Source organism: Zalophus californianus, chromosome 4 (genome assembly GCF_009762305.2).
Source record: "Zalophus californianus isolate mZalCal1 chromosome 4, mZalCal1.pri.v2, whole genome shotgun sequence".
NCBI lineage: Eukaryota > Metazoa > Chordata > Mammalia > Carnivora > Otariidae > Zalophus > Zalophus californianus.
The window spans coordinates 45,787,124-45,807,442 of NC_045598.1; the positions used below are offsets into that span (position 1 = coordinate 45,787,124).

The 20,319-nt window shown below is 46.5% G+C and overlaps 1 protein-coding gene across 2 annotated transcripts in view; it reads left to right on the forward strand.

Moving 5' to 3' along the window:
- The window catches only part of C8A (complement C8 alpha chain), a 68,669-nt gene extending 53,957 nt beyond the window's left edge, over positions 1-14,712 (forward strand). The window contains exons 8-11 of one of the 2 annotated variants that reach the window (XM_027572777.2): positions 4,193-4,324; positions 5,858-6,015; positions 10,050-10,272; positions 14,193-14,712. In XM_027572777.2, coding sequence (XP_027428578.1) covers positions 4,193-4,324; positions 5,858-6,015; positions 10,050-10,272; positions 14,193-14,344 — 665 coding nt within the window. In that variant the 3' untranslated portion in view covers positions 14,345-14,712. Of the gene's footprint in view, positions 1-4,192; positions 4,325-5,857; positions 6,016-10,001; positions 10,273-14,192 lie in introns of both variants that reach the window. The other variant, XM_027572770.2, reaches the window with a different exon arrangement.
- Positions 14,713-20,319: the final 5,607 nt, after the last annotated feature.

Sequence of the window (20,319 nt, forward strand, 5' to 3'; positions counted from 1 at the left end):
TGTAAGGTAACAGTAGGCTATCAGTAGTTAAGTTGTGGGGGAGTCAAAAGTTATACTTGGATTTTCAGTTGTGTGGAGGGTCAGCGCCCTGAACCCCCGTGTTGTTCAAAGGTCAGCTGTGTAGTCACTCCACCAACCCATACCACACACCCATCTGGGCAAACACCGCAGAGTTGCTCCAGACCATTCTCTGCTCTCTCTCTCCCCTCTCCTTCCTCTGCTCTTTGCTAGATGGAGGAAGCAAGACATGTCTGGTTCTGTGTCTTGTCTTCCAATACCAGTTTCAAGTCTTGGATTTTGTCACTAGGTTTGACCTTCTCTGCCCGCACCCTCCCACTCCCCCCCCGCCCCAGCTTACTGGTCTTTGTTTCCCGTGGGCACTCTGCAGACAGCTCTGATCTGGCCTCCCCTACAGCTTCTGATGAGACTCCTCTCCTAACCCTCCTATATTGAAACATGCGACTCTCGGGATATACCTTAGTTTTTGTTTAGTATATTGTACCAATCCTGTTAGCTTCTCAAGTACAAGACCTTACTTAATTCAGATTTGCATCATATTCCTATTTAATTCACAGTATCTACACTGCCTAACACACAGTGTGATGGGGATGGTACACAGTCAATGTTTACTAAATTTTTCTGGCAGCAGAATTCTTTAGTCTGATGTGATAACTGGAATTAATGAAAATACCACAGGCTTCTGAGCAAGATAGACTTGAGTTTGAATCTCAGCTCCACCATTGCTCAGCTGTATGCCCTTAGGCAAGATAATTCACCTGTAGGAACCGAGGGCATCTCAACTACGAATGAGAAGTGTGGGCTGGGTGTCCAAGATGCTTTCAGCTCTCACATTGTAGGATTCTGAAGTCGGAGACCTTCCCTTGCTGGCAGTACCCTACTATGGTGTCCTTGGAAGGCAAATCTTTGCAGTTGAGCGGTGTAGCTCAAATCGAACTGGAATTCTCCCGCTGCAGCCTGTGGCAGGCCATGGCAGACCCCGCATGAGCATAAGGGCTCTGCAGGAACCCTCCAGCACCCCCCATCCCAGTCACCAGCCTGCCCTGCCACCATAGGCTGGCAGCCCTCCACCACCAGTCCCCTTGTAATCACTCTGGCTTCTGACTGTAAATGCTTTTCCCCCACTTTTGTTTATTACTGGTGAAGCATTTTTTAATCAAAACAATTAAATATGCTAAATCTTCCTCAATTAGTAATGCATTAACAATTAAAAGTACTCGAATAGAAGTGGCAGGAGAAGCCCTGGGCTTGGTGCTGAGTGCTCGTGCTTACAGCCCCACAGCATCCTGCCTCCCAGGTGCTCCCAGCTCGGGAGTGATTCAGAAACCCATGTGCACACGCACGGGATGGAGAAGTTGAGGCTCAGAGGGGCCTGGAGATGGACAAATCCAGCCCCTCTCTCCCTAAACAGCAAACTGCAGCCCAGTGTGACCACAGGTCTTTTCTCATCTCAGACAAGGTGACTGTGATTGGGATTTGTTTAGTTTTACTTTTTAAAACCATAACATGGGTACACAGGGTGTACAACACGATGGTTTGGTATACGTATACAAAGGGAAATGAGGACTACATTGAAGCTAGTTAACATATCTTCTCACATAGTTCCTTTTTCCTGTGTGTATGGGATGAGAGCCCCTGGAATCTACGCTCTTTATAAATGTTCAGTATTCCATGCAATAGGATGAACCATCATTAGGCTGCACATTGGATGTCTCTACTTATTCATCCTAACTGCAACTTTGTCCGGTTTGACCAGCATCTCCCCACTCCCCCACTTCCACACCCCTGGCAACCAACTTTCTACTCTTTGCTTCCATATATTTACTTGGCTTTTTTAGAGGCTGCATATAAGTGAGATCATGCCATTTTTTTTTTCTTTTTGGGTCTGGCTTACTTCATGTTAGCATGATGTCCTCCAGGTTCATCCATGCTATTGCAAATGGCAGGATCTTTTTCTTTTTTAAGGGTGAATAATCATATATATATATATGATATCATATATCATATATATATATAATAGTCACAGACACTTACACACAATATATGCGCACACATACCATAACCTCTTCAGCCATTTATCCAAGTGACTGGAATTTGAATTCAGGATTCCTGACTTGAGATTTTTTCTGTCAGAAGCCTGTACCACAGGACTCCTGGAGTATATTTATTTGCTCATTTTTCTCATTCATCAATCATGTGTTCTGAAAATAGTTACTGAGCGCCTCCTCCACAGCAGACACTGTCCTGCCGTTCTGACAAGAGAGTAGTGAATAAGGCACAAATTTTTGACCTCACAGAGTCTGTAGTTTGACAGGGATGCAGGCAAGTAAACTTGGTTGCTGAATACTTCCTTGAAAATATTAGATCTAATCCTTAGCTCAATCGAATAACCGACTGAAATTATTTTTCCCTTGTGGTTGCCATAATAATACAAGGACTGGTAATAATTATTGTATAGTTGCAGTTAAAAATACCTTACACCAGTCAGAATGCCTAAAATGAACAAGACAGAAAACAACAAATGTTGGCGAGGATGTGGAGAAGGGGGAAATCCTCTTACACCGTTGGTGGGAATGTAAGCTGGTGCAGCCACTCTGGAAAACAGTATGGAGTTTCCTCAAGATGTTAAAAATAGAGCTACCCTACGACCCAGCAATTGCACTACTAGGTATTTATCCCAAAGATACAGATGTAGTGAAAAGAAGGTGGACATGCACCCCAATGTTCATAGCAGCAATGTCCACAATAGCCAAACCATGGAAGAAGCTGAGATGTCCTTCAACAGGTGAATGGGTAAAGAAGATGTGGTATATATATATACACATTGGAATATTACTCAGCCATCATAAATAATGAATACTTACTCTTTACATTGACATGGATGGAACTGGAGGGCATTATGCTGAGCAAAATAAGTAAACTGGAGAAAGACAATTATCATATGGTTTCAGTCACGTGTGGAATATAAGAAACAGTGCATAATACCATAAGGGAAGGGAGGAAAAACTGAATGGGAAGTCACCAGAGAGGGAGAAAAACCAAGAGAGACTCTTAACTATGGGAAACAAACTGAGGGCTGCTGGAAGGGAGGTGGGTGGGGGATGCGATAACTGGGTGATGGGCATTAAGGAGGGCACGAGATGTGATGAGCACTGGGTGTTATATGCAACTGAGGAACTGTTGAACACTGCATCTGAAACTAATAATGTACTATGTGTTGGCTAATTGAATTTAAATTGAAAAATAAGGTAATGATATTTCAAAAATACAAACTCCAGTTCACAACCTTCAGAAAACTTGAGCCACAATAAAGCTGGACTCTGTAGCAATGGTCAGTATCTTGCTCTAGCCGACTCTTCTAGCCTTACCTTGCCATCCCAACGAAGGGCTGGAAACCCAGCTCTGTTCATTTACAGAGTGAGGGATTGGGACAAGATGACTTTACTACTTTGAGAATTATGCTCTTCATCTACAAGATTCAGGTTCCTCCGCGGGTCCCCAGATGTAGACAAATATAGGGACAGCTAATGTGGGACTCAATTATCATGAGGCCAGAAGGCAGGCAGACTCCCGATGGAGATCTATCCATCTTCTAACAGCCCTCTGGCCCCTCCGGGGTACAAAGAGGACCTGGGTAAGAAAAGAAATGTGCAAATATAATCATTCATGCTTGAACAAAACACATTGGTAGCTCTGAAAAAAGAGGGAAGTATTCTGATCCAAATCTGCTTCATGAAGGACATGATATTTGAATTGGAGCTTGAGTAGAATTTGGAACAATGGTGAAAGTGGAGAGAGGAAGGGGTAATGTGTGCAAAATGGCGGAGTGAAAATGGTGCCAATCACAGGCCAGGTACTGTGCGAGGTACAGGGGTATACGGAGATGGATGAGGCAGAATCCCTACCTCAAGGAGGCTCTGTGGAGAATGTGCAGAAGAAAGGGAGCTAGCAGTTTTGAGCAACTAGTATGTGCAGTACACATTCCTTCTCATTTCAAAAATTATTTGAGTTGGAACTACACAGAAGAGAACACTGAATTTGGGTTAAAGGACTGGGCTCTCAACCCAGATCTCTTAGATTCCAAAACTGAAGCTAGCTACAACTGCTGTGAGTTGTTCCTTATTCACTGTCTTGAAGCATCTCAGCATTTTGTGTGTCTGTTTCCCTGTCGCAGGTATTACCAGCAGAGATATCACGTCGTGCTTTGGAGGTTTTGTGGGCATTGAATTTGACTATTCAGATAGTATACAAATTGGAGGAAAGTTATCAGGGAAACGTTGTAAAAGATTTGGAGGTGGCGACTCTGGTAAGTATTGAGTAAAGGGTCTCCCAGAGAGAAGCTAGACTTTTCCTTGGACACACACTCAGGGCATGAACGTGATTTTCCTCCTCAGTTGATTCTATTTCAGTCAATGGTCATGCTGCACAGGTGCTAAATACCCCAAAGCAATGACTAGTTGTGGCTCTATTTTGAATTCACCATGAGCTGAGATCATCTTAGAAAGACGTGATTTTGGAATATGCCCCCTGCTAGATTTTGAGCCCTAGACAAAGATCTAAGAAAGAACTGGGATGAAAGGAATGTGTAGACAGAACCTGGGTAGTTGACTGTTGAGATGAAGGCGCCTTGGGTTACAGTCCAGAAGGAGGAGACAAGTCTTCTGAGAGAGAAGAATATAGTTATTAAGGGCAAAGAACAATTATTAGAGAAAGACTGTACACAGATATTTTGTGGCATTTCCTGAACAAGTCAGTGTGAGTGCTCATGCATGCATTCATTCATCAAATGTATTGGGTATTTTTTTTCAGGTGGGAGACACAGAGGATGCAGGGATGATGAAACAGTTTACAGTATAGTGGATGAGGTAGATATGAAACAGGTTCAAGTTACTCCCATTGTGTTAGGCTACTCATGCCTCAAGGCCTTAAGTCAAATGATTTCTTCTCTGTGATGCCCTTCCTTCCTCTCTCCATTTACTTCCAAAAATTCATTCACTTTTCTTTTTTTTTTTTGATTTTCCAATGTAGATTTTATTTATTTATTTATTTATTTTTTATTGTTATGTTAATCACCATACATTACATCATTAGTTTTTGATGTAGTGTTCCATGATTCATTGTTTGTGCATAACACCCAGTGCTCCACGCAGAACGTGCCCTCTTTAATACCCATCACCAGGCTAACCCATCCCCCACCCCCCTCCCCTCTAGAACCCTCAGTTTGTTTTTCAGAGTCCATCGTCTCTCATGGTTCGTCTCCCCCTCCGACTTACTCCCCTTCATTCTTCCCCTCCTGCTATCTTCTTCTTTTTCTTTTTTCTTCACATATGTTGCATTATTTGTTTCAGAAGTACAGATCCCGTGATTCAACAGTCTTGCACAATTCACTTTTCTAGACAACTCACCTTTCACCCTGACCACCCTCCCTCCTGTACTGTAGATCTTTCTCCATGCCCTTTCTGAGCCCCATAGAGACATCTGTCACAGCACCTGTGATATTTAATTAAGCCTAGTCGGTGGTAGCAGGCACAGGGCATATGAATGAATAAATGCATCATGAATGAATTCTTATCTACTTGCTCATCCTCTCCCTCTGCCATGCGGGTGTGGGCTGGGCTGTCCTCCCCGGGTCTGCTCTAATTCGGAGGATGGATCTATTTCTAGGCTCTGGTCCTTCTCTTCTGCTTTGTCCTACGAGTTAACTGAGCAAGGTAGAAGCATGGGAGACAGCTCTAAGGGGAGCACATGAACTCTGTCCCAGGTCTCACTGGTTGGGCTTGCCAACCAGTCCTTTGGCTTTTTGGAAAATGAACTAATGCAGTTATCCTCTTGATGGCAGAAAGCGACATGCGGGCCATGGCCGTGGAAGACCTTATTTCTCGGGTTCGAGGTGGCAGTTCGGGCTGGGGCGGCAGCTTGTCTCAAAACAGGAGCACCATTACATATCGTTCCTGGGGGAGGTCATTAAAGTATAATCCTGTTGTTATTGATTTTGAGGTAAGTCTTTTCGCACTTGAAGAAACTCTACGTCCATGAGGAATGAAAGTGAAGCAGACCAGATCATTTCATATTTCTTATTATGAGCCCATCAAAGAACAAGATTAAATGTAACGGCACACTGATCTGGTGGCCTTCCCCACGCCTGACTGTAGGGAGTGCGTGACTTTAAACCCAGGCCATAGGACCACTGGGAGCAGAAGCTTACTATCTGAGCAGAGTCTAGTTTTACACGAGTAGTCCCAGAATTTCTTCAGCATTAGGCCATATTAAAAAAACAGGAACTTGTATTTAGACAGAAAAGACTTTAAAATCACATTTGTTGAAGTGGGGGTTGGCAAACATTTTCTGTAAAGGAGTGGATGGTAAATATTTTTGGCTTTGTGGGCCACATAAATCCTCTGTCCAACAAATTCTCCTCCTTCTTTTTTACAAACTTTTACAGACATAATAACCATTCTTAGCTCAAAGGCCATCTGCCTCTGCTCTAAGGGATCCCAGCCCCTCATCACAATGAACCTCTGGTCCAGACGTGAGTCTCACCATGGAAAAGATTAGGGACCTGAGGCTCCAAGTCACCAGTGAGCCATTTACAGTCACAGAGCTCATACGTAGCTGCCTGGATTTCAGACCTTCAGACTTCATAACCGGTTCTCACTTCCCTCTACCCTAGCACCTTCCTTGAAGCCATGGTTCTCAACCTTGGGGGGAGGGGGGGCAGGTACTTTGCTCCCCAGGGGAAATCTGGCAGCATCTGGAGACGTTTTTGGTTGTCACAGCTAGGAAGGTGCTATTGGCATCTACTGAGTAGAGACCAGGGATGCTGCTAAACATCTCCCAACACACAGGACAGCCCCCACAACAAAGAAATGTCTGACCCCAAACGTCAATAGTGCTGAAGTTGAGAAACCCTGCCTTAAATCCCTAACCTCACAAAGGCAGTAAGATCATACTCAAAGTGCAAAGGAAATGGATTGCTCTACCAGTTGTCTAACTATTTCTATTCATAGGCAACAGTAGTCCATTTAGGAAAGAACTGTATTTTGGGCTTTTAAATAAAATATTGTTTTCCTGCCCATTTTCTCTTGACTCTTGTCCATTTTCTACATATACTTAAAGTCCCAGGTGTGCATACATTCCTCTTCTTAAAATATATACCAACCAGTTGAACCCAAAAGTCTATTATAATACCCTGCTCTCTATGAAGAAAGAGGTCAGATGGATTAACCCTGATTACATTTCTTCTCCAATAAGTAAGGGACCATTTTCATGCACCTGTAATTCACATAGGGCCTGAAAATTGCTATCATCAAGCTATTAGTCATTTGGGCAAAAAGTGTAAAATTGATATCAGGGGCAATATATAAACTTTCATGGGCAAGAGGTGAACTTTGTGTTTGCCTTGAGCAAAGCTTCCAAGGGGAAGTCTGATATTAATGATTTGGAAAAGACCAAATACTGTCTTTGGGGAAAGAGAGCTTACATTTGGGGTGAGAAAGATATAATTTGGATCATGACTCGCCACCTTTTCAGTGTATAACCTTGGATAAGTTACTTTATTTTCTGAGCCCTAGTTTCCCGGTCTATAACATGGGGATAATAAAATGTTACTTCATAAGGTTAGGGAGAGAGTAGTGGGTACTTAGTGAATGTCAGTTGAAGAAACAGGTTGATGGAAACTAAGTAAGCTGGCCAAATACCATAGCTGGTAAATGGCAGAGCCCAACTTGAGCTCTGTCTGATAGATTCTAACACCCATGATCTCTTCACATCACAGGCTTCCCCCTGAGAGGTTTGGATTTGATGCATTAAGGTGCTGGCAGGTTACACAGCAGGAAGGTAACACAGTTAGAGCTGTGTTTTAAAAAGAGGATGCTTACAGATATATGAAGAATGAATTGAAGGGCTGGGGAGAGAGAGACAGACAGACAATGGGCAAGGAGTCCAGCCAGGGGGTTATTAGGAACCTGATGCTCAGAGTGGAGACCATGTCTTACTTGCATGTCCCCATAGCTTAGCAGTGCTGATTTATGACAGGTACTTAGAGTGAATATAGGAATCATGTTATGTTCTGATGCTGTGCTATGTTATATATTATATGTTAGGTTATATCATGTTGCTAATATCATACCACTTGCCTTCTCTGAATCTGTTTTCTTATCTATAAAATGGGAACAAAACCATGGCCAATATCTTTTCAAGCTCTAAGATGTTTTTCTCCAGCCCTCCTCCCTCCTTTAAGTCCCTACCTGCCCTTCTAAAGGAATGCTCCCTTTCCACTTGCTGTGGATTCTGGGTGTGAGGAGTGAGAGGCAGGGCACTGAGTGCTGAGCCCCACTGGAAGGTCACAGGGAAGTTGCCCAATGGTCCCGACCTTCCCTGGAATTAAGAGTCATCTTTAACTAGGGTCACAGGGCAGCGCATCCTGCACTGACTTCCTAATAATGGGTCCAAATTTTCTGAACTTCCAGTAAGGGGTCATCTGCCCTCGGCTGGCAGCCCAGCCAGTCCTGAAATGACCAGGCTGGTGACCTCCGTTGCAACCTGTGACCACAAGCCAAGGTCTGTCACGGGTCTTTCTGTACACATTTCCAGGAACCCACTCAAGGCTACTGTGAGTGCCCTCTATTGACTTATGATTCTGGAGAAGTGAGGCTCAGTCCTATCTCTGAATTGCCCTGTGACCTTGGCAAATCACTCCCATCTCAGGGCTTCGGGTTCCTGTTCTATAAAACGGGAGATCTGTGAAGGAGCTTTCATTGTATGACTGTGTTAAAATATATAGTGTTAAAAGCATGCCAACCACAACCATATGTACATGCAATTTGAAGAATTTCGGCTTTATCCCCCATCATCACATCTCACTAATAAAAATGGTGCTTTACTTTATATTGTTCTTCCCTTCTGCAATGGTATCTCTCTTTCATTACTTCTTTAGATCCTCATAAGAATTCTAGGAAGTAGGTTATTATTCCCATCTTATAGAAAATGAGGCTGAGGTTTAGAGACAGACAGGAAAGACCACAGAACCAGGACGGGAGCAGCATTTACCGAACTGCTACTGTGTGATAGGCCTCTCCCATCTATCAGCTTTCATCCTCACAGTAAGGTCAGAGGATCTCATTTTAGAGACGAGGAAGGCAGGCTCCGCGTCTAACCTGACAGATCGCATAGCTGGAACTAGTGGGGCTGAGATCCGAAGCCAGATTTTCTGGTCCCAGATTCAATGCTCTCTACCACGTCTACTATTTCCCAACCAAGAAGCGATTTCGCCCCCCCAGGGGACATGTGGCAATGTCAGGAGACAGTTTCGGTTTTCACAACCAGAAGTTATTATCAGCATCTAGTGGGTAGAGGCCAGAGATACTTCTAAACATCCTACAATGCACAGGACTGCCCTCCCCTACCAACAAAATTCTCCAGCTGGAAATGCAGTCGTGCTGAGGTTGGGGAACCCTGGGTTATAGTCATTCCTGGAATGGGCGGTGGCCTCAAATGCAAATGACCCCCCCCAACCTCTCCACACTGATACCAATAGGAGTGTTCAAGACCTGCCAACACAACTACCTGTAAGGTCTTTAATAATTCCTGCGTGGAAGATTAACGATCAAAAAAAAAAAAACCCCAAAAAAACCCACACATAAATACCCATAATACTTTACCCTCTTCCTGCCTACTAAAAGTGCTGGAGGGGGGCCGATGAGTTGACATAGATTGCTACTGAGCTCTCTTCCTCTGGGATTGGAGGACCACAGTTTTCAGAGCTAAGCAGGCCCATGTACAGGGTGGCTCTTTCACTTAATTATGTGATCCTGACTGAGTCACTCAAACACTCGCAGTCTCCGGAGTTGAGTGGTGGTGAGTAGCCACTCAGGAGTTGAATGGTGGTGAGGATCTGATGGAATGGGGTAGAGTTGAGTGTCTAGTTCTGTGCCTGGCATGTAGCAGGCCTTCCAGAAGCTTGATGGCCACTTCTTGGGCTCTAGGAAGCTGGAGGCCCAGGGAGGGGCTCTCTGTTCTTTCTGCACCCACAGATGCAGCCCATCCATGAGGTGTTGAGGCATACGACCCTGGGGCCCCTGGAGACCAAACGCCGGAACCTGCACCGGGCCTTGGACCAGTACCTGTCGGAATTCAATGCCTGCCGCTGTGGGCCCTGCTTCAACAATGGGGAGCCCATCCTCGAGGGCACCAGCTGCAGGTGTCAGTGCCCCCTGGGTCGCAAGGGCCTTGCCTGTGAGCAAATGGAGCAAGACGGTAAAGCCCATGCATCCTTACTCAGTTGCAAGCCTGGCCCCCCTTAGAGGGGCCAGCACAGAAAGACCTTTGGGTTCCCCGCCTCTTCTTCCTGTGACCACTTGCTTTATGGCTGACGCCCTCTCCCCACTTTAATGGTTCTTCTGCTTTCTCCCTGCTATCAAGACCCTCTCTCAGATGAGGTCTGTTGTTTGCCAAGGTAAGTATGGACAGTAGGATTCATTTCTGGAGGGATATGTTAGTTTCCTAGGGTTACCAAAACAAATTACCGCAAGTTGGGTGGCTTAAAGCAACACAAATGTATTGTCTGACACTTCTGTAAGTTAGAAGTCCAAAATTCAGGTGTATTGGCCAGGCTGGTTTCTTCCGGAGGCTCTGAAGGTAGACCTGTTCTATGCCTCTCTCCTAGCTTCTGGTGGTTGTTGGTGATCCCTGGCATTCCTTGGCTTGTATGTAGATGTGTCTGTCATTCCAATCTCTGTCTATTTTCACATGGTGTTCCCCACCATACATCTCTGTTTTCTCTTCTTATAAGAAAGCTAGTCGTTGGATTAGGACCCACCCTAATCCATCAGGACCTCATTTTAATACGATATAAACTGCAAAGACCCTACTTCCAAACAAGGTCACATTTGGAGGTGATGGGAGTTTGGCCTTGAACATATCTTTGGGGGCACACAGTTCAGCTCATGACAAGAGTTAAATAGGTGGCATTACAGTGCAAGGAGCTATGGCCAAAACTCAAAAGGGCTGGGGCAAGTCAGGTTTCAGTGTATCGTGGTACAGCATGAACTGCCTGGTCCCAGGGAAGAAGGCTCTCAAACAAGGATTAGAAATCCATATCCCTCACAGATGAAAAAGTCCGAGGACCTGGACCTGAGTCCCAACTACTTCACTAACTTCCTGTGAGACGCTGGTGAACTATTTCTTTTTTTCTGGGGCTCATCTCACTCATTTAAGTTTCCTCCGAGCTTCAAGAATCTCTAGCCCAAGAATTTAGCCCAAATCCTTATGATTTCAGTTTTCTGCCCATACAAAGCTTATATTGTACATGGAATGATGGCAAAAACACATGGGCTGCCGAATCAACGTATAAATCGGTCTCAACTGGCCAGTGCAAAGGACATAATGTAAAGGAAAAAAAAAGAAAGTCTGGATAGGTATATCTAAGGTACTACTCTTAGGTCCATAAAACGAACTGTGGATGCCCATGGTAGATGGGGTGGGGGCCTGGTTTGAAAATGAGCTGATGGCAGGTTATAATTTCCTCACTGGGGGAGTAGTTCTCGACGGGAAGCAAGATGGCAGAGCTCTGGTGGCAGACAGGCCTCTGAATACCGATGTTGCCAATTTTCCTCTGAGAAGCCCCTGAAAAATAGGGACAGGATCAGTACCTTCCTCATAGGTTGTGTTGATGTGACCCGAGCTAACACACATGGCAGGCTCTATTATAACATGTAAGAGGAAGAGATTGCTCTACGGGTAGAGGGTCAATCTTGGTTTGGTGCCTCATCTAAATCCCTCCTTTGCTGGCTGAAGGGAGTGCAAATTAAATCCCGACAAGCTGTCTTGTATCCTGTAGGAGGAATTCTGAGAGGGGTGAGCCAAGATGGTGAGGGAATCCCAGGGTCCTTATGAATGAGGATGCAGAGAATAAAAAACAAGTAGACTCATTACCAGGTCAAAGATTTGGCACAGTTTCCTCATGGAAACTGAAAAAAGACACTGCCTGATGGGTGGGTAAACAGGGAGAAACAAAGAAACTTCTCCGGGCTGATACAGACCAGCTCCTGGGCTCTAGGTTTTCTTGACTTTCGAGCAGAGTGTAGACTGGGTTTCAGCCCTCATTCACCTCATCAACCGGGCAGCTTTTCCAAAGGGACCAAAGGTCATTGAACAGAAAGAATAGCTAACGCTTGTTCTGTGCCAGGCACTATCTCAACACTCCCTGGGCATGAACTCATCTCTTCCCCCAAGAATGTTGTAAGTACTGTTACTAGCCCCAAATCACAGATGAGGAACTGGGATAGGAGGAAGGTGACACACCTTTGCTCAAAGTCATCCAGCTGGGGAGTGTCAGAGCCAGGATTTGGACCCAGGGGTTTGGAGCTATGCTAGGACCCAAGCTCTTAACTTACATTCTACTGATGTACATCCTAAGAGTCAGGAAATTTCAGAAATGAGGGCAGAGAGTCTGAGATGATTGCATTGACTATAATTTTGGGGAGTGGGAAGGGAAGGTATGTCCCAGTCCATGCTTATCAGCCAACCTGACTTAAAGAGCCCTGCCTTACTAATTACACTTATGGCATGGGCCCACAGTACCAGTGACTTGCTTGGATCCCTTGGATCCCTGGACAAAACCACAGAGGTAGAAAGGAATAGGGAGTGTGGGTTACCTAGTTATGCCCTTCAATGGTCCAATGCTAGGTTCAGTTACAGCCATGCTGAGTCAGATGTACATAACAATGGGCCCTGCGGAAGGGGAACATGATGCCAAGGATCTGGGGGTGGTGGCAGGGCACAGAGGATGGGTCCTCCTCCTCACAGCCCATTTCTCTTGCAAGATTACATCAGTCAATTGCAGGCAGCACACAGGTATTCCATTAACCTTGTTACAAGCACCGTGTGGACATCAGGTAGCCTTGGGGACATCAGACTGAAGTTCAGCCTGACAAAGATTAATTTGGAAAGGAAATCTAAGACTGGGCAGTCAGCTACCATGGAGACCCACTGACATTGATCCCTAAGGATTTTCCCTGCAAACCTTTGCCTATGGGGACCAAGCCATGGAAGTGAGAAAAATAGAGACAGAGAAGCCCGCTGTGGCTGTCTCACCAGGGAGTATAATTACAGAGCTCGAAGGGACCTGAAGATAATCTAATCCAGTGATATTCACACTGGGATCTGAAGAAACCTGTGGTCTTAGGAGCTGCCCCAGGGGAGCAGGGCAAACCTGACAGACACCCTAGCTTCAAATAAAACAGCCTTTCTTTTTTTTTTTCCCCAAAGATTTTATTTATTTATTTGAGAGAGAGAGAATGAGAGACAGAGAGCATGAGAGGGAAGAGGGTCAGAGGGAGAAGCAGACTCCCTGCTGAGCAGGGAGCCCGATGCGGGACTTGATCCTGGGACTCCAGGATCATGACCTGAGCCGAAGGCAGTCGCTTAACCAACTGAGCCACCCAGGCGCCCAAACAGCCTGACTTTCATCTGGCTGCCATACTGAGGCTCGTATAAAATTTCATTTAAGGGGGAAAAAAACAATGATAAAAAATGATGGAAAAACCCCACCAGATTAGTCCAGCCATTTCATTTACAGAGGTGAAAACTCAGGCTGAGAGAGGGTCGGCCCCAAGGCACAGAGCCAGTAGGAGGCAGCAGCCCCAGGCCAGGGGGCTGCATGAGTTGGCTTTCCAGAAGCAACCCACGATCAGTGCCTATGTTCTCATGCTCTGTGCAGAGACTCTGTCACTCACTGTGGCCCCACCGTCAGAGTCGGAGGGGGTCTGATTTGCAAACCCTCACAAAAGCCCAGCAAGCCTCTCTACAAGGCTGTCAGGCTGGCCCTTGTCTGTGAATCCCTGGCTGGGTCGTGCTCCCTGCTCTTCACACCCTCCAGTGGCTGTGTCATTCTTCCAGAGGAGCGTGCCTTCCGGCCTTACGCTGCTATCTCTCTTCCATGGAACTGCACATTCCAGTTTCATGAGATGGGCTCTCAGTGGCCTCTTCTCACTCCATCCAGAGTTTCAAATTAAGAGCAAGGCGGCGAGCACAGAGGTCTTGGTTGGCTACACCAGGCATTTCCCCAAGGAGAGATTGTGGACCACACCAGGGCAATGGGATGGGCTTCCCTCCTGCTAGTCTGAGCTGCTTCTTGTATGCTAACCTTCTCCTCCCTTGGGAAATTATCTGTGCAGGAGCCAAGGCAGATGGTCGCTGGAGCTGCTGGAGCTCCTGGTCTGCTTGCAGAGCAGGCACCCAGGAGAGGAGGAGAGAGTGCAATAACCCCGCACCCCAGAACGGAGGTGCCTCGTGTCCAGGGTCTAAAGCGCAGACCCGGGCTTGCTGACAGCCTCTGGGCACCGATGCCATGGATGTCACCCCCTGCACCGACCACTGGATAAAGACTTCTTTCAGCTGAGGGAAAACAGAAATCGACATGGACTTTTTCTCTGTCCTGCCAACTCCTGGGCCCAGGACCAGCCTGTGCCATCTACAACAAACTAACTGTCCTATTATTCTAGACTTTGTTCAACAACTGGGTGCAGGGCGTTAACTAGGGGCTCGGTCCTGCTTACAGCACCTCAGATCATCCAAAAACCAAGAGAGAAATCTCAATCCATGCCGTAGAGGGATTTATAGGACGTTAGAGGTATGAGGCAAGCAAATGCTGTTGAAACAGTCAACGGCCAATAAAACAAAGTATGATGAGAATTATTTCAGTTCTCTGAGTACAATATTTGTTCATTCACAGAACCATTACTAGCTGGTAGAATAAGCAGACACACTGAAATAATGAGAAAAAAATGAAGACTGACTTGAGTTCCTTCAATTTTCCTTCACCTGGATTCAACAGTGTTTTCCTTTATTCCCTCACTTAATCTCCCTTGGTTAAGTTCTTACCACAAATAACACATTTCCCCCAGTTACCATCTCATGGCACACTATCCTTTTCCTTTGTTGCATTTTTCACAGTTGATAATTCTATATTTGCTGCCCTATGTCCTGTGACTATTTATGACCTGTCTCCCCTGAGACGGTAATCGTGAGAGATCAGTTTTGTTTGGTTCAGCACTGTATCTGAAGAGGCCCGTGCTGTGCCTGGAACCGGGAGGGACCTAACAAGCATCCTTGGATGAAGTGAGGGACCGAACTCAAGAGTCAGTTCAAACATGTGGTCCGGATTGGTCAGCTCTCCAGACTGGAGCATGGATCTGGAGGGGCCAACCAATGCTGACCAGTGTACCTTCCCTGCCACCTGTGGGAGAGCCAATCACACCAGCCTGCCTCAGTATCCCCATAGCACTCCGGTCATGCCTCAAAGAGAGAATGTATTGTGTTGCACTGACTTTTCTGTTTACTTCTAAGTTTCTCTTAGAGGTTGGCGGTTCCTTGGTGGTGGAATTTGCATTTCCACAGGGACAAAAAAAAAAATCTGTTGATTGATATATATTGGTGTTCCCTATCTTTCCAGAATCCTCAATCTTTTTACGGTAATCAAAGACATATATACATGAAACAATTAGAAGGGGTTTTAGGGACTCAGGGAATTAATTGCTGAGTTAATGCCAAAGTAAGTGCCAAAGGAGACCAGGTGGGAGAGAGATTTACCTTACCTTGTGTGTGTGTATTTTATATATGGAATGGGGCTTGACCCAGACCTTGAAGGATCATAAACTAGGCAAAGAGAGAGGAAGCCTTTAAGACAGAAATTCAGTATGTAACGGAATTTGAAGGTGAGAAAGAACCTTGGGGGCACGTGCAGGTGAACGTGTTGGGAATGGGGAGTGGGGAAGAAGGTGAAAGTAAATATGTCATATAAAACAGCACAGTGCCTATTGCACATGGAATTATTAGCATCACCCTTATTATTACTGTTACTATTATTAATTAAAACTTATAGTTTGGAAGTTTCATTTCTGAACTCATTAGATCTTCCATCTGAAAGAAGACTTCTTTACTGCTTTTCAACCTGTCATTTATTTGCTTTTTCCTTTTAAAGTTAATTACCTTAGTAATTAATTTCCATTCATTATTTACTAGAGAGCAAGAGTTACATGCTAGTAACTGACGGAGGCCGAGTGCACAATTTAGAGAGGACATTCTAGCTTGGTCTTCATGAAAGTCGTAATTCTCAAACTCAGTTGCAGAGTAGAATCGGTCGGAGGGTTTTGAAAACCTTGACGTCCAGAGGCTGCACCCCAGACCCATGAAATCCAAATGTCTGGAGGTACGAGCCAGACAGCAGGAGTTTTAAAGCTGTTATCAACTATACTTCAATAAAACAAGAAGGAAGGTGGCAGCCAAGGCTGAGAACCCTTGAGTGAGGGGAGTCATCACGGGTTCATGGGAACAGGTGTGTAGCAAAACAAAAGGGCAGCCACAGTAGGGTTTACCTGTGCTATCTCATTCAGCCTTATCAAGGACCTCTTCAGGTTCGCTTTATGAGTCCCACGTCACTGCTAAGGACACTGAGCCTTGGCAAGGTGGAGCCTCACGGTCGGCCAGGGTTTGAATGCAGTCCATCAAGCCCAGGCTCCCCGCCTTCGCTCTATGCTGGCTACCGGTGCAGGGACATGCAGGATGGCGTGTGGGCTGCAGGGGAGAGGCAAGGAAGCTCCTTTAGGGGTGAATCTAGTCCTCTAGGCGGGAGGTGAGAACGTTGGGGTTAAGCAAGTGCCCGGATCACCTGTGAGCCCAAACCACCAGCTGAGCCATGCGTTGTCTTCCTGTCGCTGGAGCCAGGGAACCAAGGCCAGCGTCTGCCCCAGCTCCCCCGAGGACACCGCCCCCCCCGCTGCCTCCCCAGCAGTTTCAGAAATCACAGTACAGTGGCAGGGGCAGTTTCAGAAGCAGCAACCCTTCCCCAGATCAGCGCCTTTCCTTCTTCAAGAACGCCTGGCTCTTGCCAAGCAAAGGGCATAAAGCTCGTCAAATGTATTCTCCCTCAGGTCCTTTCAGGAGACCTATAATCTAAGGCTTTATAGGTAGTGGATGTAAAAACACGGCTTAAAGATATCATCTTCAGCTTGACAAGGTGTCTTCGGAAAGTAAATTAACGACAGAATGGAAAGCAATAAGGAGAGGCTTTTTTTGCTTTTTTGCTTCCTTGAGATGGAGGAAGATCTAAAGGGTTCACTCAATGAATCTCTTCTGAACTATATATGCCTTTCGGGTGAAGAAAATGGACAGAGAGAAAGGGTAGGCTTCAAAAACCACACCGCAGAAATGAGAGATGGCAGAACGCAGCTGTTGGGGGTCATGACAGGAAGGGGATGTGATGCGGATTAGCGGAAGGACACCCCTCTTCCATGAAGGCAATCGGGACTGCTACCCCTTCACTTGGGAAACGGGCGAAGGCCCCAGGGAGCTCCTGTGCCAGGCCCCATGCCAGGTGCCAGAGATAGAAAAATGACTCAGACGTGGTTCTGGCCCTGCGAGAACGCGGGGACCAGGGATGGCAAGAGGTCCCATGCCAGCAGGAAGCCCAGAGGGCTGTGGGGGCTCGCCCACCTGGGGGCGCACGAAGGACAGCCCAGAGGAGGAGCGGATGGAGTGGAGTCTAGGAAACGAGTGGGAGTTAGACAATTAAGGAAAGGCGGAGAAGGGGCAGGATAACACAGAGGAAGCAGCATGCACAAAGTCACCATGGTGGGAGCCCCTGAGGTGGTGTGATAAGGGTGGCAATTCACTGCTCAGCTCCCTGGTTTGGGTGCTGGTCCTTCTGACGCTGGAGACTGCTGAGTTCAGACTTTTGGTCTGGTCCCTGAGCCTTTTCTGAGGGCAGCTGGTGCTTGGTCCTGGGGAAATTTCTGTAGATGCCACTTCCTTGCTCACCTCAGGCGCTCCTGGTGGTTCAACACCCCACAGCCATTGTTAGAAAGCCCAAGCATTTTTAACTGGACTCACAAGGTTCTCTAGGATCCGATGCCAAAGTGTCATGACCTTAGCATGTAGGGTCAGGAATTCGTGAGCGAGAACCATATTTTCACAGGACTTCCAGATCCTGCAACCTTCCTGGAGCATCAGAGGAAAGCCCACACCCTTCCAATAGGCTATGTAAACTTGAGAGGGAGAGACCACCTTTTCCACCTTCATAAAGGAAAGCCCATCAAATCAAGTTAAAAAGTCTGCATTAGTGGCTTGGGGTTTCCCCCCTCCTCCCCTGGGAGAGAGAAAGAAAACGGTTTCCCTTCTATATTAGCAGCTTAAAATGTGAGATAAATCCTCCTGCCTAACCAGTTTGTAACAAATGGACTTCGCTGTCCAGTGGCGTGATACATGTCTGATGGATCTATTTATCCATTCTATTTCTTTAGAGATAGCAGCTAAGAAGTTTTATCTATTACTTATCTCCCTCCCCCATTCCCATTTTCCTAACCAAGCATGTAGAGCAAGCGGTTGATGGATGGATGGTGTTTCGGATAAAAGGGGCCAGAATCAGATACTTTTCAGGATACGAACAAACTGGCTTATTAACAAGGAGGACCATCAGGCAGGAGGCGGTGGCGGGGTGGGGTGGGGGGAGGAGGAGTGGAGACCGGACGAGGGCCAGTGATGGATGAAGGAACACCTGGGGTTGCAAGGTGGAGACGTGAGATAACTGGTGGGTGCCGCCGCGGATAATGACAGTGCCCAGGCTCTGGGGCAGTTCCTGCACAGAGGTGAAGGTCAGACCAGCCACTTGCCTCTCTTTGACAATCCTCCAAGAATTTCCCACTGCAAATGCGATGCCTGTCTCTTCCCCTTTTGCTTTCTGTAAAATGTAAAATGCAATCTACATGCCCTGAAAGAGACAGACGCTAGGCAGGGCGAGAAGAGGCAGATGGTAGACAGGGTTGGTTCGTGTAGCACCCAAGAGTGGAAAGGCAGTCGAGAAGTGGCCATGCGTCAGGCACTTGGGGTGACAGCAGTCCCAGTCCCTTGGCATATGTCATGTCATTCGATCCTCACACTGTGCCACTAGAACAATTAGCCCCATATTCTGATGAGGACACGAAGGCACAGAGAGGACCATTGACTTGATCAAGACCACTCATGAAGGAGGTGGTGGCCTTGGGTCTTCTACCTCTATCCGTCTGCCTGCAAGCCCTTGAAAGAGCTCTGCTTCCCCGCTGCAGAGATGCCAGAACGGGGGCATCTCTCTGTCTCTTCTATGCAGGTGGGCAGGCAGGCAGGCACCTGCTGTGTGATGCTGCTGGATCTGCGTCTGCTGTAGCAGGAAACTGGGGTGCAGCCCTGGGACTAAGGCAGTGCTGCCCCTTTCCAGCTGTGTGGTCTTGGGCAAAAGGCCCCGTGTCTCCGAGGTGCCTTCTTACCACCTGTCAAAGGCAGATAATAAATCCTTCCTCTTGTAGCCATTGAGAGGATTAAGCTGGATTAGGTATGTGAAAGTTCTTTGTAGCTGGTAATGCCCTCTGCAAATATTAGTTATTATGCTGTTACATTTTCCCTTAATGACCCAGAGCTTGGAATATAAAAGCCTTCCATGTCCTTTATGAAGACATCTCCTAGGAGCTAAGCTATTTTATGTCTTTCTTGTTCTCGTGGTTATAGTGGGTTCAGCACTGAAATATTTTTAAAGTAGTCTTAACTGACTTTTAAAAAACAAACCAACAAATCACTGCTCTTGTTGATGTTTTGAGAATCCCCAGAAACGTCAGTGATACAGCTATGGTGTGCCCCCCAAACCCCAGGAGGCTGCTACTGTAACCATCCCCACCTTACAGGTGAAGAAATGAAGGCACAGCTGGGTATGGCGCTTGCAAAAAACCACAAAGCTGGGGGCACCTGGGTGGCTCAGTCGGTTAGGCGTCTGCCTTCAGCTCAGGTCATGATCCCAGGGTCCTGGGATGGAGCCCCGCATCGGGCTCCCCGCTTGGCGGGAAGCCTGCTTCTCCCTCTCCCACATGTGAGCTCTCTGTCAATTAAATAAATAAAATCTTAAAAAAAAAAAACAACCCACAAAGCTAATAAGCCACAGGGCCAGACAAGGTCACAGACACAGGCCATGTGGCCCCAGGGCACACACTTCTAAGAACTGCACCACTCGGCTTCTCTTCATCCGTGTTTCCAGGTCAGCCTAGGGGGTTGTGAATTTCCCGGGGTGGCTCAATAAACCTACATTTCTGATTACCTCAATATGGAGTCTGGCCTGTTCAAGAACGAGAACTCGAAGAGGAAAACGCTCTACAGAACAATCTGATTTCGTGATGGCAACATTCAATAAAAAGGGAATCTCAAAGACTTTTGGTGTGTTATTCCTGTGTGTTGCTGGAAGGTTCTTAGGTGGGCATTCCAGGTTTCAAATGAATCCACAGATGA